The sequence below is a fragment of the Quercus suber genome, unplaced genomic scaffold, assembly GCF_002906115.3.
Source record: "Quercus suber isolate HL8 unplaced genomic scaffold, Cork oak 2.0 scaffold_36, whole genome shotgun sequence".
Lineage (NCBI taxonomy): Eukaryota > Viridiplantae > Streptophyta > Magnoliopsida > Fagales > Fagaceae > Quercus > Quercus suber.
The window spans coordinates 935,369-960,687 of record NW_027069501.1 but is presented as its reverse complement, the minus strand read 5'-3'; the positions used below and the strand labels follow the sequence as shown (position 1 = coordinate 960,687).

The 25,319-nt window shown below is 34.4% G+C and overlaps 1 protein-coding gene and 1 long non-coding RNA gene across 3 annotated transcripts; one reads left to right on the top strand and one right to left on the bottom strand.

The window, feature by feature from the left end:
• The first annotated feature begins 4,704 nt into the window (after positions 1–4,704).
• On the top strand, positions 4,705–14,796 carry LOC112037955 (uncharacterized). 2 transcript variants are annotated; one of them, XM_065770788.1, is made up of 14 exons: positions 4,705–4,918; positions 5,894–5,992; positions 6,136–6,263; positions 6,363–6,513; positions 6,624–6,733; positions 7,051–7,134; positions 7,248–7,296; positions 7,406–7,497; positions 8,164–8,293; positions 9,425–9,504; positions 9,583–11,105; positions 12,857–12,970; positions 13,069–13,831; positions 14,358–14,796. In XM_065770788.1, exons 2-13 carry the CDS (start codon positions 5,900–5,902, stop codon positions 13,638–13,640), a joined length of 3,126 nt encoding a protein of 1,041 aa, XP_065626860.1. In that variant the 5' UTR covers positions 4,705–4,918; positions 5,894–5,899; the 3' UTR covers positions 13,641–13,831; positions 14,358–14,796. The 2 variants fall into 2 exon arrangements, with proteins under 2 accessions (XP_065626860.1, XP_065626859.1); XM_065770787.1 differs by having other exon boundaries at positions 8,158–8,293.
• A 5,148-nt stretch (positions 14,797–19,944) lies between these two features.
• Positions 19,945–22,066, bottom strand: LOC111994234 (uncharacterized). Its single transcript, XR_002881051.2, has 2 exons — positions 21,652–22,066; positions 19,945–20,306 (listed from the first exon to the last, which is right to left on the bottom strand). It is a non-coding gene; the product is annotated as an uncharacterized LOC111994234 (long non-coding RNA).
• Between the last annotated feature and the right edge of the window lie 3,253 nt (positions 22,067–25,319).

The window sequence follows — 25,319 nt, the reverse complement described above, 5'->3', positions numbered from 1 at the left end:
TGAATAACCATGGAAACCATCAGAGGTAAATCACTTTGGCCATATTGCCCATGTCAACCTATGTTTTGAGCTACCAAGGAATAGTTCTGAGATGTACGTGGTTATTTGAGGATGCTTCTGGATCTTCCTGATAGATCTGCAACAACCTACCTGACACACTTGCATTAATGCTATAGATATCTGATTAGGATACGACAAGAAGCCTTAAAAGTCTTTATTCATCCTAACCTTGAGAAAAGGAGAGCCTAATGGAATAGAAGGCTGCCCAACTAAATTATGACAGCATGTGCTAAATAGCTAAAACTCATGCTGGAAAAGAAAATGAGGCAAATAAAATAATGGATAAGGATGAAAAGGAGAGGCAGGGGGAGTATAAAAGGAAAAAGATGGACAAAAAGAGGGGTTGGTTGTTTTTTGAGATTTTGAGAGAGAAAAGAGAGAAGAGAAATACACAATGAGGAATGTAACAGTAAAGTTAAAGCAACAAAATCTTAGATACTATTTCATTAGTAACAAGTTGTTTGGTTCTTATTCAAATCTCCCATTGTGGATTACAGTGAACCCATAATAGAAATTAAATAGGTTCCAGTTAGCTCAATTGGTAAAATCTCTGATGGTTGAATAAGAAATATGATAAGAATGATTTAAGTGTTACTATGATTGGAGTGGAGTGGACTAGGAGCTGTTGTGATTGAGAGTTGCTATGGCTGTGATCAAGAGTTGCTATGGCTATGATTAGGTGCTGCTGTGCTATTGTGTTGCTGCTGTGTGTGTGCTACTGTGGTAATATGTTGTAAGCTAGATAGTAACAAGGCATAAGTTGGGTAGTTAGCAGTTATAATTGTGGAATGTTCAGTTAGTTACAACTGTGTCAAGTGATTGGATGGGCAGTTAGTTAGTTAGAGGTAGTTATAGTGTTGTATCATTGTAAACCATAGCATTGTTATTCTATTATAAAGGTGTAATCTGTTAAGGAGTAGGCATTAATGAGGATTGATGTACAATTCTCTATTCCTTACTCTCTCTATTCTCTATCCCTCTCCTTATTTCTTTCATCGTTCCATTCATTCTCTAAGGAGGCCTAGTTCCCTCGAAGAACTACTAGAACTACTCCCATCTTGATTAGGATAGGAACAAGCAAATTCCTATCAAGATTTGGGGTACAATCCCTGCTTACACCACAAACTGATTGGTGTCTTGGTCTAATGATAAAGAGCTATCATTAGAAAATGACGTCATATGTTTAAACTCTCTAAAAAAATGTGATTATAAGTGCTAAATTAAACACGCTTTAATTTCATGCTTCCACATATATAAAGTTGAATTGTTTTAAATAATCTTATAAACATTATTTTAGTAACTAAATAATTATAATTTGACCATTATAGATACATTTAAAAACAACAATAATACCCTTGAATATTTACTTTGGTGAAAATAGTTATTTTTGTTTAAAAGTTAACTTTATTTAATTTGTTAAAAAAAAGGTGAAAAATGATTTAAGTATTATATTAGATATTCTCGCGTATACAAGTTTTGTGGGAATATATATTTCCTACCTAAAAGGTGGGGGAGTTAACTCTCATGTTTCTTGAGAATTGAGATACTCGTAAAAGTTATAATTCTCAACAATTTTGCCAAATGAACAACCAAATTTTTATGAATTTTCATGATTTAACAATTCTTATCCCAAATTCAGGCATAATGAATAGTCATATGTTGAATAATTTGTCGAGGACGTTTTTGCGATATCGGCTGAAAATGCGAAACTGACCCAAATCTCCCCTAAGTTCTTTAGAAGTGTTTATTGTGGAGAATCAAGGCCAAAATTCCAAATGTATAATGAACAAAAGGCTAATAATGCTTTGACAAAAGAGAATCAAAATGTTAATAACAAAAGTACAGAAAAAGCATAAAAACATAACAGGTTTATAACTTCGACCCACAATTAACGAGAAGAGGAAATTGAGAGAGGTTGCAAGGAAGAGAGGGAAGGTTCTCCTGTACCCATATTTCCACCCTTAAGGTTCAGAATTATGAGAATGTTTCCTGGCTCAGTGAGTTTTTGCTCTCAAGTTTCAACTTTATGGGGAAAATGTGATTGGTTCATTTTTGAGCTGAAGAAAGAGTCTTATATTGAGTTTGGAGTATTGCTAACGACTAGTTTTTTGGTAGTAGAAGGGGCTTTTATCCCCCATGACACTAATTTGGCGTCTTGGCTTGGGTTGCTTTTGTTTAGGGAAGAGTTTGGCATGCTTTAATGATTTGGGAAATAAAAAGGGTATGCTCTAATTGGCTACCCTTGGTCAAACATTTCAGATTATTAGAACACTCACCTAAGTGAGGGCTAGTTGCTAGAGTGGGGCAATGAGAGCCAAATATGTTTTAAAGGTAAAAGTGGGTTAGGGTAGAAACTTTAGGCCATAGTTAGCCAGAACATAAAAGTTCTTTTAAGGTGAAAATTTAGGGTACATGACCTCTTCTATGAGCCTGAGGTGCTACCAGTGTCCCTTGCCCACTTGGTAGCACACTTGGTTTGGGCTCATGCAAAAGGTTTGAAAGAAACCAACCCATACCCTCCAAAGCACACTTCCTCAATTTTCCCCATAAGTCACATGGGCTTGGACCACGCTTAAAAGAATAAAATAAAATATAATACATGAATTGAGCTCACAAGGAAGTTGGGCTTGGTTGAATCGGGCTTGTAGAAAATGTGTCACGAAAATGGGTATCAACATAATTACTATCCTAAATTTTATAATTTCCTTGTATATGAGTATTTTAGTAAAAAACTACATATAAAACATCTAAATATATAACAAAAAGACAACAATGAAAACACACTGTTGAAATGTAAACATGGAGAATTACAACCTTTAAGGTAGTGTTAAAATTGTTACTAACCATTAGAAATAATCATCTAATACTCAAAGCACACTTTTTTTTTGGGTACAATTTGTAAAATCTAAAATCTCAAACAATTTTGGTAAGAACTTCGTTTTGAGTGAACAAAGTAATGAGGAAATAATTTGGGACAAGATCTAGAAGCTAAATCTATAAGAGAGGCATAAAATGATGCTATGGCAAGCTCTTCAAGTGTTCTTCCAACCAAAACTAAGATATTCAACTCCATTCAAAGGTTAGACACAAGCTACCCTTTATGTAGCCAAGCTCTAAAGACTCTAATCCACCTGATTCTTCATTGCCCCTAGTCAAAATTGGAGGGTTCAATAGCATGTGAGGCCTTCATACATATGCAAAACTCAACTAAGGACCTTATCAATCATTTTCTAAACCTCACAACTGCTTTTGTGTGTCAAATTGATCGAAGATGATTTCATCCTCTTTGCAGCATTGGCCATGTATTTCATATGGGGAAAGCAAAATCAAGTTGTTCTCGATGGGATAATCCCATCTATGCCATAAATTCAAGGAGGAATTTCCCTACTCTTTCAAAGCACAAAGAGCAAAGAATTGAATCCTAACTATCTTCAAGAGAGACCTCTCAAGACCATTCCACTTGAAAACCCAATCAAAATTAATTGTGATGCAACGATGTCCAAAAACCATTTGATGACATACTTAATTGCCAAAGATTGGATAGGATCCCTGGTATTTACATTTGAGAAAAAAAAGAAGACACCATGGCCTTTGTCAAAGTAGAAGTGGAGGCCATCAAATGGTTAATCCAATTAGCAAAACAGTAAAGCCTGAGCAATTTTTTATGTAGAAAGTGATTCCAAGTTATGTATAGACGTTCGTTTGTTATCATTGTTTAAACAACAGTTTTCAGTGTTTAAATAACATTATACGTATTTTCACACACTTTTTTACCCACACGTATTTCCAAAAAATACAAACAACGTTACTAGAAATCTCTTACCAAACAGACAAATGCCTTGACATTGCTCCTCCTTGGTGAATATCCAACCTAATTGAAGAAATCTATATAATCTCTCTTGATCATTTGAGTCCTATTTCTTCTCTTGGGTCATTAGAGAGGCAAAGTCCTTGTCCCATGACCTAGCCGGTGGGCTTTCTTGGAATTGTACTCAAGCAAATAAAAATATGTGTTACTTTTATAAATGATAATGAATGAAAGGACTAATTTGATAGAAACATTAAAATTTAAGCACTAAAATGACAAAAAAAAAAATTAGGTACAAAAATGAAAATTCACCCAAACTTAAATATATGTGATTTGGAGTTTCCCTCCTTTTTGTTCTCGAAAATTGAGTAAGCCAACCTAAGTCCATGTTTTGGACTTCAATGGGATGGGCTTGTGTAGACCATGTTTTTCATGGTTAAAAAAAGAAACCCTTACCCATACCCGTTTTCATCATTTGGTTTGGATCCAATTTTACAAGGTCAGTTCACAATACCTCAAAATCTTTATTTTTTTTAGCCAAGTTTTAGGTAGATAATAATGTGGTACACATTCTATAAAAAAGAAAAAAAAAAACTTGGAACTAAAATTATATAGACCATAATACAAGATATGTCAATACAGTGTTGAACCGAGGTTCCCCGAAGTCGACAAAACTGGAGCAGTGTGGAGACCATACATAAACATAATACATGTAGTGTAGTAGACTCTTAAAGTCTTCAAAAAAGTGAAGAAGGGGCACATCCCCGCAATTAAGACAAAATCGAAGGGCATTGAGTGGAAATCCCTAATATTTAAATGACAGCGACGCAGAGAGAAAAGAAAAGCCAGCAGCCAAAAGAGCCATCCAAACAACAAAGAGCTCTCTCTCTCTCTCTCTCTCTCTTTAATAGACCCTCCTTCTCTCTTTTGTGGTTCGCTCTCTCTTTCGCTCTCGCTCTCGCTCGCTGTGTCCCTGGGTTTTCCATCGTGCGCTTCTCACACAATCTCATCCTCTTACAGATTCGTTGTCTTCTTCTCGATCCCCAAACTGTAAGTCCTTTTTTCCTCTAATCTCCAACCCTGATTTCTCAATCCTTCTACTCCTTTCCAAGATCCCTAATTTTTTATTTATAAAACCTCAATCTGCTTTAATTTTTATTTTTCATTTTCTCCAAAAATTAATAAAAAAATTTGTGTTTGAAAATCGAGCCTATCGATTTGCTTTTTGATTTGGATGTTGCATGTCAACGATTCGGGGGGTTAGGTCGTCGATCTTGATTTTTTTTTTATTAATTAATTAATTAATTAATTTTTTATTTAATATATGTGATTGGGGAACTTGCTCTCGTCGATCTTGATTTTTTTTTTATTAATTAATTAATTAATTAATTTTTTATTTAATATATGTGATTGGGGAACTTGCTCTGGTAGCTTTTTATTGAATGATCTGTGATATATTTGCGGCGATGATTATTGAATTTCATTTCTTGTTTATTAATTTTATTTTTAATATTTGATCGGAAAAATGCTGATATGTTGAATAATTAGGGCTTTTAGGATTTGAAATTGGATTTTTTTTGCAAAAAAAAAAAGAAAAAAAAGAAGGGCTTTAGCAGTGGTTTGCAGATGCCTTTGGGTTAGCTTGGGCATTTTCTTCAATTTTTTGTAAATTTTGGAGGTTTTCTTTAATATTATCTCTGTTACAATATATCATATATGTTAATGTGAATGTGGACCAAGTAAATTGGGCAATTGATTATCAGTAGCTTCCAGCTATGAGCTATCAAAAATCGTGAAGGATTTAGCCCCTGGATAAAGTGGGTTCAGTGAAGTGGTGGGATTTTTATTTATTTATTTATTTTTTTTGCGCTTGATAATTTAAAGGCTTTAAATTTGCAATTGTTGTTTCACCAAAACAAGAACAATGAGTTTTTATTTGCAAATTGAAGCATGTTGAACATGTTGGTTGTACAGTTTCATTGTTAGAATATTTAAATTTGTGTTTTTTTCCTGAATTTTTATCAGGCAATCATGAGTGATGAAGGAGAAAGGACTTGTCCTCTCTGCGCAGAAGAGATGGATTTGACTGATCAGCAGTTGAAGCCGTGCAAGTGCGGCTATGAGGTTTGAGACTGTTTATTATTTTACACTGGAGAAGGATTGTGTATTTCTCATAGTAGGAAGAATTGATACTAATTCCTGTTTCACATTTCTAATAAATTTGCTTTTCTTAATGTTATTCTGAAGCTTTGTCCACTTTGTCACAGATATGTGTTTGGTGTTGGCATCACATTATGGACATGGCTGAAAAGGATGACACAGAGGGGCGGTGTCCTGCATGTCGTTCGCCTTATGATAAGGAAAAAATTGTTGGGATGGCTGCAAACTGTGAGAGGTGATTATTTTTTAAACATTGTATATGCTACTGCCAAGAAATTGATAGTTCCATTTGTTCTTCTGTTTTCATTTTATTTTAATTTAAATTTCATTGCAGGTTGGTGGCCGAAATCAGTTTCGAGAGGAAAAAATGCCAGAAGGCGAAGACCAAATCGTCTGATGGACGTAAGCAACTTAGCAGTGTTCGAGTGATTCAACGGAACCTTGTCTACATAGTCGGCTTGCCTCTTAATCTGGCAGATGAAGATGTACTCTCTCTCTCTCTCTCTCTCTCTCGCGCGCGCGCGTATATCAGTACCTTTTCAGTTGAGTTTTTTGGAGGAGCATTTGAATATTTCTTCTTCAATGTTTTATGCAGCTTCTCCAGCACCGTGAATATTTTGGTCAGTACGGTAAGGTTCTAAAAGTGTCCATGTCTCGGACAGCTGCTGGTGTAATTCAACAATTTCCAAACAATACATGTAGTGTGTAAGTTTCTTAATGTTTGTTTTGTTTGGTTACCGAACGCACCCAGTTTGAAACATTCTGCTTTTGCTGTTTGAAATTTTATTATATAAGTTTTTACCTGGAAGTGTAAAGTAAAAGTGCTGCTTAAATTTTTATTATATATGTATGATAATTTGTCTTTAGTGTATTTAGCTTTTACAATTTTTTCCCCTTCTCATATTTACGGTCCTGTTCCATGAGGTTTTGAGCTGTTTAATATGCTTAATTTTTATGTGTTTTTTATTAACTTTTTCAGAGTTATCTGTATTATTCTTCTTACTAAATATTAATTCATTCAGATATATTACTTACTCAAAAGAGGAGGAAGCGATTCGTTGTATTCAAAATGTACATGGGTTTATTTTGGATGGTAGACCTTTGAAGTAAGTGCATGATTATGTTTTTTTAAAGTTTAAACATGCTTCTTTCATCAATGGGTTGGATGAATATGCACCATTGTAGTTGTATGCTTAATAACGTTCGAAGTTTGTATCAGGGCTTGCTTTGGGACTACAAAGTATTGCCATGCTTGGCTGAGAAATGTGGTATGAATCATTACTTTCTAGATTGGTCTTATGACTTATTAGCAAATGTTTTTTTTCCCCTCCAAGTTTAGTGTAATCTAATTGGGTATGAAACATCTATTTGTTACAGCCTTGCACAAATCCTGATTGTCTCTATTTGCATGAGATTGGTTCTCAGGAGGATAGTTTCTCTAAAGATGAAATAATTTCGGCATATACAAGGTATATTTATGATTGTGTACTGTATGGTAATTTTGAAGGTAATTTTTTTTTTCCCTAACCTCTTCCTATGGTGCTGTTTAATGTAGTCGAAGACCTTACCTCATTATAATGCATATATTGTCTGTTTGGCTAGAGCTTATAAGCTGAGCGTATAGCTTGTGTGTACAACTTTTTAAAACCTTACTTTTTTCTCACTTTTTCAAAGTACATGTATACTTTAGCACACTTTCAACAAAAAGTTTCCAGCAAAAAACTAAGTTGTTCCCAAATGGACTAGTGAAACCTAAATATCAGAAATATGATAATTCTAGACCATTTTCAGATTTTCTTGGAGTTATTATTGTAACAATTGGAAATTCCACTAGTGGGATGGGTAAAAATGAGATTAGAATTCTGAAAGGCTTACATCTAAGAGTGCATGCTTGTCATTTCTAGAACTGAATAGAAATCTCAAGTTATTGGTGAAGTATAGGATGTGGTTAGAGTTTTCGTTTTTAAATTGTAAAAATTTGGTAGGAAATGCAGCTGAAAAGTTGATTATATATGCCTTTGGGCGTTCATCTTGCAAAATCTTTCAAATGATTTTCCTGCTTTGTGCTGCTTGATAGTTATGTGGTACTTTCATTGCATGATTAATTAACTTGCATAGTGTTTTTAAAGGAGTAGAGTTCAACAAATTACTGGTGCTGCAAACAATATGCAACGGCGTGCGGGGAATCTTTTGCCACCACCAGCAGATGAATATTGCAGTAACAGTTCTGCTTCTGCTGCAAAACCTATTATCAAAAGTACAAGTGTAAGATAATACACCATAAAATCATAAGCATTTTGCTTTACACTAAGCATAAAATTATCTGGATTTTACTTTATTGTTGTTATTGTTGTTGTTGCTTTTATATAGTTGTGTTGGTGTGTTTGCATGTGTACTTTTCAACAAAGCAACCCAACACTAAACAAAATTCTGACTAAATTATGTTTGATCTTCTCTAAACAACTTTTGAAATTAATTTAGGTATGGCCTTTTCTACAAATTCTTTAATTGACTTTTTATTAATTTATAGTTATTAGATAAATATGTATCGTATACAATGTTTTTAATCAAAAATATTTATGCTTACATGTACGCTTCGTTTTCCTAGAGTATATAAGAATAAAGTGGAGGGTGAGGTCATTAGTTCAACACTTTTTTTTAATTTTTTTTATTGGTAAGTTATTCACAGTTATTGGTTCATCACTCATTGAATGTGTGTGTAACTGGCTAATCAAAATATTTTGGCTTGAGGATGTTTAAGATGATTTGATCGAGACAATCATTGGCTTCTCACATTCATACTCAAGCAGGTGTTGTAATGTAGGATAGGGTCAATGATATTTTGTTATTTAGTACTCCTGTGCCATTATGTTCGTCCACTTTAGAAAATTCAAATTTTCAAGGGAACATCATTTAATGCATTCTCTTTGAAATAAAAATTTTTCATTTTTTGAAATTACCATTACTTGACGCTAACAAAGCAAATGGAAAAGAATTATTGACTTTCCAGATAAAGTAAAGGTTAGGATGGGAAGGTATAAAGATTGTGGTTATCGACTTTTCACAATGGACAAGTATTTTGTGACATCCCAAATGGCTATGGTTGGGACCAGAATTCAGGAAACATATAATAATTATTAGTGCTAAAGTTATATCTAGTGTTCATGATATTTAAATATCCAGCTTTATGATTTGACTCATAGAGATGTATGATTATGATTCTCCACCGAACATTACTCCATGCAACATAGGAGTGAATGGATGATGTTATTAGTGAATATATGGGATTTATAGAACATTAACTCTTGTTATTCAGCTATCATAATTGTGATGGAAAACATCAGCATCTATGTTGATGTTAATTGTTAACTGAAATTGGTTACATTTATCTAGCAGAATGTGGCAAGTGTTGTTAGAGTTTCTCCACCAAATTCAAGTTCTGGTAGCCCAGTAGCTCTCCCTCCTGCAGCCTCATGGTATGCAATTTTGCTAGGTTTGGCGTTAATTTTGTTGATGATAATTACTTGTCTTAAAAATTTGATTACTTGTATCAGGGCAACACGTGCTCCAAATGGCCAGCCACCAGCTGCCAGTATAGCATGTGCAAATGGGCCTTCCAAACAGAAAATTGAAGCAGTTAGTAGTACATCGGTATTTTCATCAGCAGTTGCAGGCACAATTCAGGCTTCCCCATTGCATGGTGATGGCAGCAAGAAGCCAACATTAAATGAAGATAGTCAAACCATAAACCCTCAAAGTAAATCCGAATCATTGAAACCCTTGAAACAGCATACAAGTATGGATTGCCCAAGCAATCCAACTGAGAAACTTGCCATACCGGATGGAACTCATGCTTCTTTATCATTGAGCAATGAGTTATCTTGTCCTCCAGCATCCAAGGACAATGATGGAGGCATTAATATGCCACCAGACATTACAGATTCTGCTTATAATACAGGGCATTCTTGTGCTTCTGTTCCTGAAAAATTAGGGGTGGTTGCTAGTGGACAGATTCAGAACTTATGTTCTGTTATGTCTTCGATAAGCATTGATGGAATTGCAAGAGATGAACACTCTGGTGTAGTTAGACCTAATAGTTCAGAGTCTGATCCTGTTTTGATTAAAGCGCCTGGAATTCAAGGGTTACAGCAACATTATGCTGAGCAATACAGAGAACCTGCAACCACAACAGTTGGGAAAGCTACCCCAATTAATGGGGTGTATGCACTAAGTGAACAATGTGACTGGAGATCAGATTCAAATGGTCAAGTAGCACAGGATAATGCTTCTGAAGTGGAAGACGATGTACTATCTTTTGATAGTCAAAGACTCAAGGATCCGGAAGTTGTGAGTAGGGCTACGTATTTGCCTAATTCAGCTAATTCACTCCATGCTTCAAGGTCCCATCCATTGCCACATAGTGAGGTATACGGTGCAGTTAGGTTAAACACTGATCATCCAATATCTTTGGATAATAGAATTAGTGAAGGCTCACATCTACATTCATCTAGCATTTCGGTATTATCTAATGGTTTCCCTGACAACTTGGTCGGCAATGCCATTGGTTCGGATAGGTCCTTGGATCGCTCCTTTTTACTTCCAAATGAAGAGAGAAGAAATCCGATGGGACGATTTCTGGGTGATGTAGCTAATGGTGACAGCAATGCTGCTATTGATAGAGGAGAGAGCAGTATAATCTCAAATATATTATCATTGGACTTTGAATGGAATGAATCGTTGGCATCCCCTCAGCGTCTAGTTAAATTGTTGGGTGAACGAGATAAAGAGTCTGGTTCTCTCAAAATGTCAAGTTCTTGGAAAGGACAAAATAATAATAATCAGTCCAGGTTTTCTTTTGCAAGGCACGAGGAATCAAGAAATCAAATATTTGATGTGCAACCATCTTTTAATGCAATCGAGCAATTTCCAAAGAGCCGTTCATATAGCCAGGATTTTGCTGAAAGAGATCTGTACATGGATAAAATTGGAATTGGCAATGGTTTCTCTTCCAGAAATTTTGAAGAATCTGAATTTCTTACTAGCAGTCATCCTGTTATCTCTTCTAGTAAGCTTTCTGGTGAGTCTTGTTTTACGTTTCTTTGAATTTTTATTTACCTCCTATGATTTTATGTTGGTAAACCTAAGTTATATAATTGCATCTGCTTTTGTGTGATGTTTTCTTGATCATCGTGGTTCTATGTTTGTAAGCATCTGCTTGCCATTATAATGATAGCTTGTAATTTGTAATTAGTCTGGTTGTGCTTCCTCACACTCATGAATGAATCTAGATGTTGATTTTGATCATAAATGTATATGTTTTGGGTATTTTAAACATTTGAATTTGGGGCTGTTGGCAAATAAAGTTGGCTAGGCAGTGCTTGAGTCATTGGTGTGTGTTGAAGGAATTTGTTCCAGTTCCTCTGTTTTGTTGTGTGTGGGCCCTATTAAGTGATTATACCAGCTATTAGTGTGAAATCTCCCGTATCTTGTCTTATAATAGCACTTTTGTTTATCATTTAATGAAAATTCATAATTTATCTCTGTTTCCTTTTAATAATCTTTTTAGGATAAACTACATATTTAGTCCCTATCTTTTATAGCATATTTCAGTTTGGTCCCTAATCTTTCAATTGTGTCAATTTGGTCTCTACCCTTTTAGTGTCATATCAATTTAGTCCTTATTGTTTATATTTTGGATGAAAATTAATGACATGTCAAACAGTCAAAATAAAATTATAGTGTATTGTCACATCAATGAAAGCTAATTTTTTATTTTGACCATTAGACACGTTATCAATTTTCATTCAAAAAATAATAGTAAGGACTAAATTGACACGATATTGAAAGGTTAGGGACCAAATTGACACAATTGAAAAGTTAGGGACTAAATTGAAATATAGTGTATAGAATAGGGACCAAATACGTAGTTTACCCATCTTTTTATTAGGTTCAATGTGGTATTTCTCTTTGCTGGAAGGGAAAAAAAAAATGACGTGTTGACCTTTATCAATTTTGCCTTGAATTAGGTTTTTGATATCTAATATTTTTGCAGAATTAGAGAAGTGATTCTGCTATGTAGTCCAATATTTCTGGGTGGAACTCAGTTAAATAACATGCCCTTAATTTACTGTTGAAAGCTACCATATGTTCTCCCCCCAGCCCTCCCAACCCGAGAGAGAGGGCTGTTTGTTACAGACATTTTGTTTTGTGTTGTGCAAATAGATTATGTCACTACTTATCAAAAGAAAGAAAATGCTGTATGACTAGTTTGCCCTTCCAATTCTAAAGACTGCACTATGTTTGTGGATTCTATGATTTGGGGGCATGGAAATATCTTTAATGCTTTGACATGTACACAGGATGTCATACATGTCAACTTCAGAGTTCCCAAAATCCTTTCCAGTTTGCATGTGAAGGTGTCAAAAAGATTACAAAACACCTACCAGTAATATATTCTCAATCCTAATAGATCTGAAAGTGAAATAAGATCTTTAGGACAGTTCTTTTGCCACATACTAGATATGGATTTATGAGTCCGGTTACACCGCGTGAAAAGGCATGCATTGTGCATGTCTAACATGGTTGAACAATGGTGGCGATCATCTTGGATTTTTTTTTTTTTAACTGCTGGTGAAGGTGGATGGCATAAAATTGGTTGTTCACTTTTTATGGTTATGCCAAAAGTTAAATCTATTGGATATTTTCTCTTTATTCTACGTTAAAAAACTTAAAACAATTTTGGTTTGCCATGTGATATAATGTGTTTATGTGGAAATGGTAATTTTGTGCCTACCATCTCTTCATGTTTTTCTTACCATTGTTTATCAGGTGTTTCGAGAGCACAAATTTCTGCCCCTCCTGGATTCTCAGTTCCAAGCAGGGCACCGCCCCCGGGTTTTTCATCTAATGAGAGAGTGGACCAAGCTTTTGACCCTATGGCTGGTTAGTTATAATATAGTTTGTGCTGATCTTTTAACAGATCGTTATAGATGTATTCTGTTCAAAATGATAAAGTATTACTTTTGTATTTTTCTTCACAGGAAATCATCTGCTTGACACTTCCTCCTTGTTGAGAAATTCGTATCAGGCACCTACCTCTGGAAATATTGGTAATACCGGGGATATTGAGTTTATGGATCCTGCAATTTTGGCTGTTGGTAAAGGGAGAATTCAAGGTGGGCTTGGCAATCCGGGCTTGGACATGAGATCAAATTTTTCCCCACAATTAAGTGCCTTTGAAAATGATGCAAGAATGCAACTTTTGATGCAAAGATCACTCTCCCCGCAGCAGAACTTAAGATTTCCTGACATTGGAGATAATTTTTCTCACCATAGTGATTCTTATGGCCTTTCCTCAAGGCTTGTGGATCAACCACAAGTTAATAATATATCCCCTTTTGCACAGCTGCCCCTCCAACAGTCTAGAAGTGCGCATATGTCTAATGGCAACTGGGACAATTGGAATGAAGTTCAAAGTGGAAACAGTTTGGTTATGGCTGATCTCCTAAGAAATGAAAGATTGGGATATAACAAATTTTACAATGGTTATGAAGATTCAAAGTATCGGATGCCCAGTTCTGGTGATCTCTATAATAGGACATTTGGGATGTGATCTTATCGCATGTCAGAATGATATATCTTTTACTTGGCTGGCAATATTATGCTTAAACAGAAAAGTGAAAATAATCTTTTGCAATTTGGTGGCACTGTATTGAGAGGATGTACTGACTCATAACTGGTCTCGTTGGGCAGCCTGATGAAGGATCAATCTCCCGAAAAAATGTGGGGTCTGGTTGCCAGTGGGTAAGGATGAATATTATTTGCTTTTGGATAATAGCGTTCTTTTGGGTGGCTGCATAGATTTTGTGCTTCACCTCTTATCCCTTTCTTTTCCACACAACCAAACACCATTTCTGTTCCATGAGGAAGCATATACATTTCTGTTTCTCCCTACACTTCCTCTTCCCCCCACTTTGAGTATTCTCTTTTGATTTTTGATTCCAGATGGACACTTCAAAATGTCTTATAACCTTCCTCTTCAAGTGTTAGCTTTCACCTGCAAATCCTGATTTCAAAATTGTGAGACAGAAATTGAAACTAATTTAGAATTTTAATGGTCTGAGTTCATGCCTAGTATCCGGTATAAATCATCTGATATCAAGATGTTTGCATTTTCCAATGCTCTGTGAGAACAACCCTTTTGTTCTCTTATGTTCCCTTCATTAGGAACCGTACGGTTTACAAATCAATGGCTTTTCATTGTTAATTTGGGTATTTGAAATTTGTTCTCTCTTATTTATTTTTTTATATCATTTTTCTATATCTGCAGGTGAACGAAGCTGCGATTCTACAAAGTAACATGCCATTGTATCATTTGATGGATGGGAAAGGGTTGTTATTAAGTGAATGCTTTTAATGATCTAATTGGCAAGCAGACGCTCCTGATATTTTCTCCTAGTTTCAGAAAGAGTTGAAATCAATGTTGCTTTCACTCACCAATTAAGCGGATGGAATCTGACCTTAGCTTCTTTTTCTTCTTCTTTCTTTCTTTCTATTTTATTTTTTATTTTTATTTTTTTTTAATTTTAAATTTTGGAGTTCTATACTACTACTACTGCCTTCACAGTTCTACCACTATGTATGAAGTGGCCGGACCCTGAACGGTTTGAGTTTTGGGGGAAAAAATGCCCCTTACAGTTTTACAAATGACAATCTTTTGTGGTTTGGATGTATACGTATTTAGATGTTTCGAGTCTTCTGACTTGTCAGCTTCATGTTTCAAAAACTGTTGAATATAATTCATAAAAAAAGGTCAAATACACAATGCTAGTCATTAAAATTGGGACAACACCTTTGATTTGAGTGCAATTTCAACTGCTCTCGAAGTATAAAGTGGACTCTCTTAAAATAAATGTTCTAATATGATTAGTGTTTCAAAAAATTTCAATAGGACTATTATTATTTTTTTTTTTTTTGAGGACCGTTTCAAAAAAATTCATGAGGACTATTTAGTTAGTAAAAATAAAATTTTTATTTATATATTGTGGGTTAATGAATCCAACCATTTTACATCAAAGTCTGACCGAATAATTTTTCCCCAATGGTCAATTCACATCATAATATCAGTTAGGTCTGGTCTTTCTACATCATCTGTAATTTCTCTTTGGTAATGAAAGGTTTATGAGGCTGTAAATATGTATATATATATTTATAAGGTTAAAATTTGTTCTGTATTTCCTAAGTAAAAAAGAAGTGCTGTAATTGTAAGTTGTATATAAAGTTAATTTAAGTATTTTATAAAAAAAAAAGGTCTTATAGTTTATATAAATTTCGTACTCACGGTTGTTTATGCAAGTGCCAGATAATTTAAATAATTTTGACTTTGATATTTTCTAGTAATTATTTTCATGATGAATGTTAATGATGAGAGGCATAATCATAATTATTAACTTCAACGGAGAAAATATATACCTCTTTCTATTTTTCATAAAATAATTATACTCTATTGAATATTGTTTATTCATTTAAGTTGTGTACTACTAATTAAAATCTATTAAATAATTGTACTATATAAATTATCCACTATTATAACCATAATCTAACTAATTTAATACTTTATACTTTATGTGAAAAAAGTGGTCATCTAAAATTCAGATACGTTTAAGTTAAAAAGCGATAAATTACATTATTTAGTAATGTTACAACACTAAAAAGTATATTGTGTTTTAGAAACTCTAGCTCAGCACCCATGTGGAGTTTTTAAGACCAATGAAAATTTGACAAATGGATTAAAAATTACAACTCATCACCAAAGGTTATTTAAAAAAAAAAAAAAAAAAACACAAATACACTAAATTTTCAAAGCCCGCCTATTCAAAACAACACTTCACCTTTTTTTGAAAATCAAAATTTTCTGTCTCTGCTCTCTCACTGCTCTCTCTTCCAAACCTCCATAGCCACTGCCCACTGCCTAGCATTGTCGCCGGAGCTACGCTACCGGACGTAAACAGTTTTGAAAATACCAAATTTCACTATCCCGCCACTCTTCCATTTCCCATTCTCCAAAATAGCAAATCTCATCTCTCTCTGTTTCTCTCGCACCACCATACCACATCGGTACCTCCATCTTTCCTCTCTCAACTCCAAACCTTGATAGCCACTGCCTAGCATCACCAATCATCACCAGTTCCAACGAGATTGACCTTTGTCTTGTTAAAAAACGCCTAAAATTGTCTCTCCGTTGTCTCCAACCACAAATTTTTCTTCATTGCTTTCAACTTCTGACTTTGCAAGAAGGTTTTCTCCTCACTTTTTTTCATTTTATTTTATGAATTTTCTGTTTACATATGGCTCTTGATTTTTTTTTTCCAAAAAAATTGACATATAAGTTCTTATGTAGTCTTATGTTGTACTGTTTGATAAAATGCTTCAATGAGTATAGATGCTGATGGGATAGCGAAAAATGGCACCTGTGGTTCGTCCAGAAGGGTCGTCCATGACATGCAGTTTGCCAAGCAACTAGGCCATCTCCTATTCGTCCAGACCTCTCTTCCCTGAGAGGTCGACTAATTGGGTAGACCCCGTAATCAAGTCAAAAAGGTCGTCCACGGATGAATCGCATGGACGACCAAAGAACAGCATGACAAAGGGTCGTCCATAAGCATTGCACATGGACGACCACACGATACTTAGCAGATTCTGAAGCGGTTAATCAACCCGTATTCATCGCCGTCAATTTCTCCCAAGTATGTAATACTTGATATTTTCTTGTGAATAATGTGAATAATATACCCGACAAATATATATCAAGTAGATGGACAAAAGATGCCAAGAAAAGGTTGTGTTGCTCTGTTGATTCATTTAAATCAAATGAGAAATCGACTCATGTATTGCGTATGAGCAACTTAAGTCTTTTGTGGTATAAATGTTGTGATAAGGCTGCATTGACTGATCATGGAACCAAAATAGCAATGGATAGTCTAAGTGAGCTATTATGCAACCTTGAAAAGAGTTTAGCAGATACAAATAAGGTGGAAAATGTTGGTAAAAAATGTCCTCAAGATCTCATACATGATGATGATGTGCAACCTTGCTTAGATGGTAAGAGACCAATCCTTGATCCGCCACATGTGAGAAAGAAAGGGATAACCAATTTTAGAATAAAAAGTCAACTAGAAAAAAAGCAAAGAAAAAAGAAAGTGAAAGATGCAACCACTTCAAAAGCTCCAAAAACTATTTCTATGGTACAAGGTAAGTACAAAACTAGTACTCAAGCTTTCGTTTTCTTATTTTTTACTTGTTGAGTTTAACTATATGTTCTTACTTTCTCTCTTCTTCTTTTTTTTTTTTTTTAAAGAAAATGTTCAATCATCATTTCTTCCCCCGGAGATGTCTATTGCTAATCCTTTGGTTAGCTCTACAATAATTCTTCAAGAAAATCATTTGAAGAAAAGGAACATAAGAAAAGTGAAAGATACAACCACTTCACAAGCTTCAAAAGCTAGTATTTCAATTTTTATTTTTCTTATTTTTGTTGAGCTTAATCATTTGTTACTGTTTTTGTTTTTGTTTTTGTTTTTTATATTGAAGATGTTCAAACATCATTCTTTCCCCCGGAAATGTTTGTTGCTTATCCCATGATTAACTTTACAACAATGTTTCAAGAAAGTACCTCAATGTCACACTTGAATCAAGTACATTCTATAACCTTAAACTTTTTTATGTTAGAGAGGGAGAAGCTTTAATATGTGCTTTTGTTTATTTTTTTACTCTAATATTGTTCTCTTTTTTTTAGGGCCCTACTAAAAATTTATGAAGTATGAAGAAAAACTCTTTTGGATAGTATTTTGGACAATATACTGCACAGCTCCTGGACAGCATCTTTGGACAGTTTTTTGGATAGCATTTTGGTCATTATTGCACAGTGGAGGAACCTCTTAGATAGTATATTTGACTTGAAAATTTTATAGATAACATAGCTGAAAATTTGGACAAGTGATTGCATAGCCAAACACTAATTATAGCTGTCATTTTGTAAAACTTTTGTAACGAATGAAATTACTCAAACATGATAGATTTTGTATATGTTTGAGTAACTTCTAATTAAAGACTAATTATATGCGGATGATAGAAGTTTTTAATGCAAGAGTACTTTTTATTCTTATATATTAGTTTCTATATGTGCATGGTGGTGGAATTGCAATGCTAGATTGTTGCAAGTATTATATTGTTCTAGTTAAGGGAATGATATAATGAATGACAATATTTTGGTGCTAAACTTTTTTGTTGTTGTTATTTTGATAATATAGTGAATGGTAGGTGTTAGGCTTTTTTTTGTTTTTTGTTTTCTTACTGGTGGGGGAGAAGGGGATTTGTTTTTTATTATTCCAAGGGAGAATTGTAAAAGTGTGTTAAACCTTAGATAATTTGGTAAATATATTGATGGTTACACCAAAACATTACAGGTGATATTATGGAATGAAATTATGCAAGTTGTTTTTTTGTTTATGGAATTGTTATTATATTTGTGGAAGCTCACTTCCTAGAATAAGCATCTTTGCTATAGTTACATTGTAATTTGGCATGAAACTACTTGGAAATTTTTTTTCCAGTTATGAGTTTATTAGTTTATAGTAGACCTTGATAGCAATGTGTTGCATTAATGATATAATGGTTGTGTAGAAATCATGAATGATGACTGAGTACAGTGTCAAATATGTGGCTCAAGTTAGTGGCTAAAGTTAATGGCTTTTCAATCACGCATATAAACTTTAATCTTTGTAGGAGATCCTAATTGGATCCCACTTTGCTTCTGCTACATCTGGTTATGATGAAAATGCTGCCATTGTCTCAACAATTGGAATACTTGTATAAATCAATATTATTAATTTCTCCAAAAAGTACAATGTGAGATTTTTGGAACAAAGTGCCATGTTTATTTATTTATTTATTTTAATCTTTCAAAACAGACAATCCATTAGATGGATGACAAAGTACATTACAAATCATAACAATAACATTAAAATGGTGATACATTTGATCCAAATTAGCTAAATTTTGGCAAAATCTTTTTTTTTTTTTTTTTTTTTTTTTTTTGTTGTTTTCTTACAGATGGGGAGGAAGGGGATTTGTTTTTCTATTATTCCAAGGGAGAATTGTACAAGTGTGTTTACAAGAAATATATTGATGGTGAAAAATGAGGATAATGGTGTTATTGTGATTATTGCTCTTGCTTGGGAATCCTGTTGATTTCGAACTTCCAGATTGGTTTAATAAATGGAAGACAATGCCAAGAGCAGCAGAAGCCAAGATGAGAGCTGCTTAAACAGCCTTAGCCCTTAGCCTAACCAAAAGGACCGCAATCCACAAGCTGGGTTACTAGTTAATACTAGACTAGCCATTTATTATTTTTACCTTCATAATTTCTAAAACCAGCAGGCTATGCAGGCTCAGAATCGCAATTAACTAATTGTACCTTAAGGCCGAAGCAAGCCTCTGCCATCTATGCTCCGAAATTGTGAGTTCAGGAATGTTAAATCCTTGCCTAGCAGCTTGATGCTTCTCATAGCACTTAGCAATATTTTTGGGGAATCTCTTGCACGTTAACTTGAAAGGGAGAATAGTTGTTTAGGAACAACCCCATTTAGTTTTTGATAAAAATAGTGCAGTTTTAAACAATAACTGAAAATTAAATTGAGACATGGTGTCGCCCGGACTCGAACCGAAAACCCCATTTAGTATTTTGTTTTTGGTAAACAAAACCCCATTTAGTAACTGATCTGATGGGATAACCACCACCAGTTTATAAGCTCAAAAGGAGAATCTACTTATCCAAATCAGCCATTCACAACCCTCCTTCCTCCTATCTTGGGACTGATGGTATAATAAACTTAGGACACTAAATATCAACATTGATAGAGTACCAACAATCTTGTATGCCATATCAAGAAAACAATAGCTTAAACAACAGAAACATAATTCAGATTCAAGCTTGTTATTTAAATATATTTAACAGGGTCCTATCTGAAGCTCACTATTGGTGGTTAACCCCATTCCACAACAATAGTAGGTTAGTAAAAAAGTTGGCAATCGGCAATTTTGTCTCTAGAACCTAGATCATCACTATAGAATACACCTCGTAAGAATTCCTTCAACAATTGAATCTCTTTGTTCCTGGCTGCTCGATAGGAATCCCTTGCTCTACAATTGAATCTCTTTTTGATTTCGAACTTCTAGCTCTCATCTTGCTTGCGGTCCTGGCTGCTCTTGCTTGGGAATCCTGTTATTGTGATTTCAAACTTTCTTAGTGATCAATTCCAAACTCATACACAATTTGATTTAGTAACATTATAAGCAACATACCAAAAACAATAAGCAAGGTTCCATAACAACAACTGGCACCACATGGTGCCATGATGCAAAACAAAAAAAGCAGGGTATATAAAGCCAATAATAAACATGACTGATGTTGATATAATCCAAAGGTATCAAACAAAATGTACCAAATTCCTCTTTATTTAAATCTAAGGCAATATAGACTTAGACTATATGCAAGTAACAAAGTACACTACAAGCAATATATGAACTGACTTCATCTTAGTGACCAGCACAAAGTCTGACTACAGTAGCATCATATATTACCTGGAAGGAACCATCAATGTTAATCTAGGCAGCCCAATCTTATATTGTCCCTTTCTTTATTACTACAATAAAAATATAAAGATGACAAATCTGTACAACCCCAAAACAAGATTGTACGTACAGCTTCAATATTGGAAGAAAGAAAAATAACAATTTTAATCTAATCTAAAAGAACAATTTTTTGAGTGGTGCTAGTCAGTCACCACTCACTAGCACCTCCATCTTCCCTCTCTCATATTTGTATAATAATAAAAATTGCAAGGAATGTGTTGTACAAAATCATATTCCAAATCATAACCAATTCAATGGTTCATAACTTCATATGAATGCAAAAAACTAATGGCCTCAGATTAATCGCAATCACAGTTCACAAATCACAAGGCTTCCACAGTTCCACCTAAGATGCAAACTTCAACCATGTCTTTATGTTATCTGTGTTCAAACTTTTGTTCCATTCCTTAACATACTTTAAATACCATGCCCCTCTCAACATCTCTTAGATCCGAACAATTCTCAACCCAACCGTTCTCCTCTCCTTGGCCACACCTTGAACTGAAAGCATGGGAAGCAAGAACATCAAAGTTGAAGACACTGACAAAAAGTTACCACATTGGTACCAAATGAGACCACAAATAGGCTTGAGAAACACCCTCATTTGGTTCTTCTTCATTGTCTCCATGCTCTACGTTATCTACTCCACTAATTTCATCCTCACCAGTGAACAACATAAATGTCCCACCTCTTTAGGTTCCTCCATAGAACAACACCTTCAAACGATCACCAACGCATCTTCCACCAATGAAAAAAAGAACCCTTTTACTATATATTAGTGCATCTATACTCATTGAAGCATTTTATCAAACAGTACAACATAAGACTACATAAGAACTTATATGTCAATTTTTTTTGGAAAAAAAAAAAAAAAAGACCCATATGTAAACAGAAAATTCATAAAATAAAATGAAAAAAAGTGAGGAGAAAACCTTCTTGCAAAGTCAGAAGTTGAAAGCAGTGAAGAAAACTTTGTGGTTGGAGACAACGGAGAGACAATTTTAGGCGCTTTTCGACGAGACAAAGGTCAGTCTCGTCGGAACTGGTGATGATCGGCGATGCTAGGCAGTGGCTGTCAAGGTTTGGAGTTGAGAGAGGGAAGATGGAGGTGCCGGTGTGGTATGGTGGTGCGAAAGAAACAGAGAGAGATGAGATTTGCTATTTTGGAGAATGGGAAATGGAAGAGTGGCGGGATAGTGAAATTTAGTATTTTCAAAACTGTTTACGTCCGGCAGCGTAGCTCCGGCGACGATGCTAGGCAGTGGGCAGTGGCTATGGAGGCTTGGAAGAGAGAGCAGAGATAGAAAATTTTGATTTTCAAAAAAAGGGGAAGTGTTGTTTTGAATCGGCGGGCTTTGAAAATTTAGAGTATTTGTGTTTTTTATTTTATTTTAAATAACCTTTGGTGATGAGCTGTAATTTGTAATCCATTTGTCAAATTTTCATTGGTCTTAAAAACTCCACATGGGTGCTGATCTGGAGTTTCTGAAACACAATATACTTTCTCCTCCAACGCCGTTTAAAAGCGATAAATTATTGACGTTTCATTGCGTTAAAACACTGTTTGAGAGCCCTCTTGCTATAAAAGGAAACTAACCGCTTAAAAAAAACAAAAAAAGAAAGATTGCTACACGGAGAAAGGAGAGAGAGATCGAGATGGAGACTTCTGCTATCACCGTAAGCCTCCACTTACTACCCGACTATCAGAATCGCTACTGGTAAAGTTCTGTTTTAAATTTAAAAATTTAGGGTTTTTGGTTTTTATTTGGAGAATCAATTGGGTGTTAATTATGATTTAGATTGGTATTTTGGGTCAGATTTGGTTTTGATTAATAGATTGGTATTTTGGGTCAGAAATAGAGAGAGACGATGAAGCAAAGAGAGAGGCGATGAAATAGAGAGAGGATGAGGCCTGGGACACGGACAAAGAAACAGAGAAAAAGGCATAACGGTAAACAATGCATCGATTGGGCACCGTACATTGTTTTTTTTTTTTTTTAGATTTGGGTGTGAAATGTTACTTTTGATTGAGTTTTTTTGTTGGATAGGTTTAGATTTGATTCATTTTTGGATTCTCTGTAAAAACGTTTTTTTTTTTCCTCAATTTTAAATATGATTTATAGTCTTTTAAAAGACTTGATTTTGGTTTAGGGTTACGTTTTTGGTCCAGCTCCATTCAATTCAACCACAACCTTAACGTACGCGCAACAATTTGCCTCTCCCTCTTTTATTTTCTTCTCACGAAGCCTAAACCCAATGCATCAAACTTCTAATCAACTTCTTCCTCCAGCAACGTCTCCATCTGCTCCTCCTTCTCCTTACCTCTCCGAACGGCGTCTGCTCACCAAGTTGAGTTTTTCATTAGTTTTGAGTGAACTTCTGGTTTTATGGGTTTAGTATTTAATTGGGTTTTATGAGTTTTGTGTGTTTGTAGTGGAAATTTTAGGTTTTCAATTCATAGATTTACTGAGATTTATAGTGAATTATTTAATAGTTTGATTAGCTTAATTTTTACTTTAAATAACTGAAAAATTATGCTTATCACCTTAAATAACCCCTAAATCCAACACCTCTACGGATGGAGAAAGAAGGTTCACTTTGGTCCAGCTCCATTCAATTCAACCACAACCTTAACGTACGCGCAACAATTTGCCTCTCCCTCTTTTATTTTCTTCTCACGAAGCCTAAACCCAATGCATCAAACTTCTAATCAACTTCTTCCTCCAGCAACGTCTCCATCTGCTCCTCCTTCTCCTTACCTCTCCGAACGGCGTCTGCTCACCAAGTTGAGTTTTTCATTAGTTTTGAGTGAACTTCTGGTTTTATGGGTTTAGTATTTAATTGGGTTTTATGAGTTTTGTGTGTTTGTAGTGGAAATTTTAGGTTTTCAATTCATAGATTTACTGAGATTTATAGTGAATTATTTAATAGTTTGATTAGCTTAATTTTTACTTTAAATAACTGAAAAATTATGCTTATCACCTTAAATAACCCCTAAATCCAACACCTCTACGGATGGAGAAAGAAGGTTCACTGAGGACTTGGGGATTTTTACATGCTAACATTGCCAATGACCAAATTTTCTTGAATTTGTCCTTCAAATATTGCTCTAATGCATGCCTTACAAGGTTCTCATAGCATAAAAGTATTTAGTATATATTCTATCTTTCTGTACATTGATCTGTTGGTGTGGTTGTCACTCATGCATAACCTCTGGCTGAAGTTATATGCATGGACAATGGTGTTGTGTGCTATAGTGTTGAGTTTTATTGTGATGATGATGATTTGAAAGATTGACCTCCAATCTCACCCATTATAGTCTTAATGTCCTCTGTTTTTTTTTCCCCCCACTTTACAGTGGACCTCTGAGGGCTTACATTGAAGGTTTGTGTTTATTTTCATCTTTTCTCATCAGGTCCTTTTCTGTTTTTGTGTGTGTGTGAGCCGTGCTTGCGTGCAAATTTGAGTAATAAACTTACTCAACATAATTTCATCGTGTGGTTATCTTAGTTTTAAAATATAGTCAACAAGTTGCAAGTTGCGGGAAATTAGAAATATTTCTAATTGCTCCAGTATTTCTACAAAGTGAAAATTCGTATCTTATTCTAACTTGCATGTTTAAGAGTGATTTGGGAGGGCAAAGAGTATTTGATCTCAATCAGTTCTGATTATGTTTGTTTTGTTTGTGAAGTTAATCTAGGTATATTAGATCGTGCTCCAGTTATTTATTTGGGTGAGTTGAAGCAACCTTACCAAGTTTGACTAAATGGTTGGTTGTCTCTGCAAATGGTGGCTTGATTCCATTGAGTGCTTTTATTTTTCTATTGCATTTCAATGACATTCAATTACAAACTTTTAAATTGATTTGCACTTACAGTTGATTTGCATTTGACTTTTTAAATTGATTTGCATTGCATTTAGGTGGTTTGAATTAAAATTCAACTAACATTTTATATATAAAGCTGTATTTATATGAAAACCATTTTACTAAATTTAGGTTGTAGTCTAATTTAGAATTCAGATAGTTTAAATGTACATTTAAAAAAAAAAAAAATTGTTTTCTTAAATGTTGTTATACAGTATATTTATATATTGGTTACTGCATCATTATGTCATAGAAGTCTTTCCAATTGAATTTTTGGCAGCCACATCTATTTCCCTAATTTTGGATATCACATGATAACATGTAGAAGCTGCAATATCTATAATGTGTGAATGGTGATTGAAGTCTGCAAGGTTTTTTATAGTTAATACAAAGTTAACAAAAAAACTTAGAAATTTTTTTGACATTTGCTTAGAAGTTGTGCAAACATGATTTTTTTTTTTTTTTTTTTGCAAAACTATAATATGGAAATTGGTTCAATTTGGTTTCTTTTTGTTCATGCTGTTTTGTTTGTGTTTTATTATTATTGAAATGGCTTAAAACCAAATGGTAGACCCTTTTGTTAAAACGGTATTTTAACCATGTATTTTAATTTTTTTATGGGTATTTTTGTTGGATTTTTTTTATAAGATATTTTGGTTGGATTGTTTTAAAGGTTTGGCGGTTAGAATTTGGTTTGCATTTGGGTTAGACTTGGTTTTATTTTGTATTGACGCA

Coding starts and splice junctions, on each gene's coding strand:
- LOC112037955 (XM_065770787.1), top strand. CDS start 5,900: ATGAGTGATGAAGGAGAAAGGACTTGTCCTCTCTGCGCAGAAGAGATG. Junction 6,264..6,362: donor ATGGCTGCAAACTGTGAGAG/GTGATTATTTTT, acceptor ATTTCATTGCAG/GTTGGTGGCCGAAATCAGTT. Junction 9,505..9,582: donor CTCCCTCCTGCAGCCTCATG/GTATGCAATTTT, acceptor TACTTGTATCAG/GGCAACACGTGCTCCAAATG.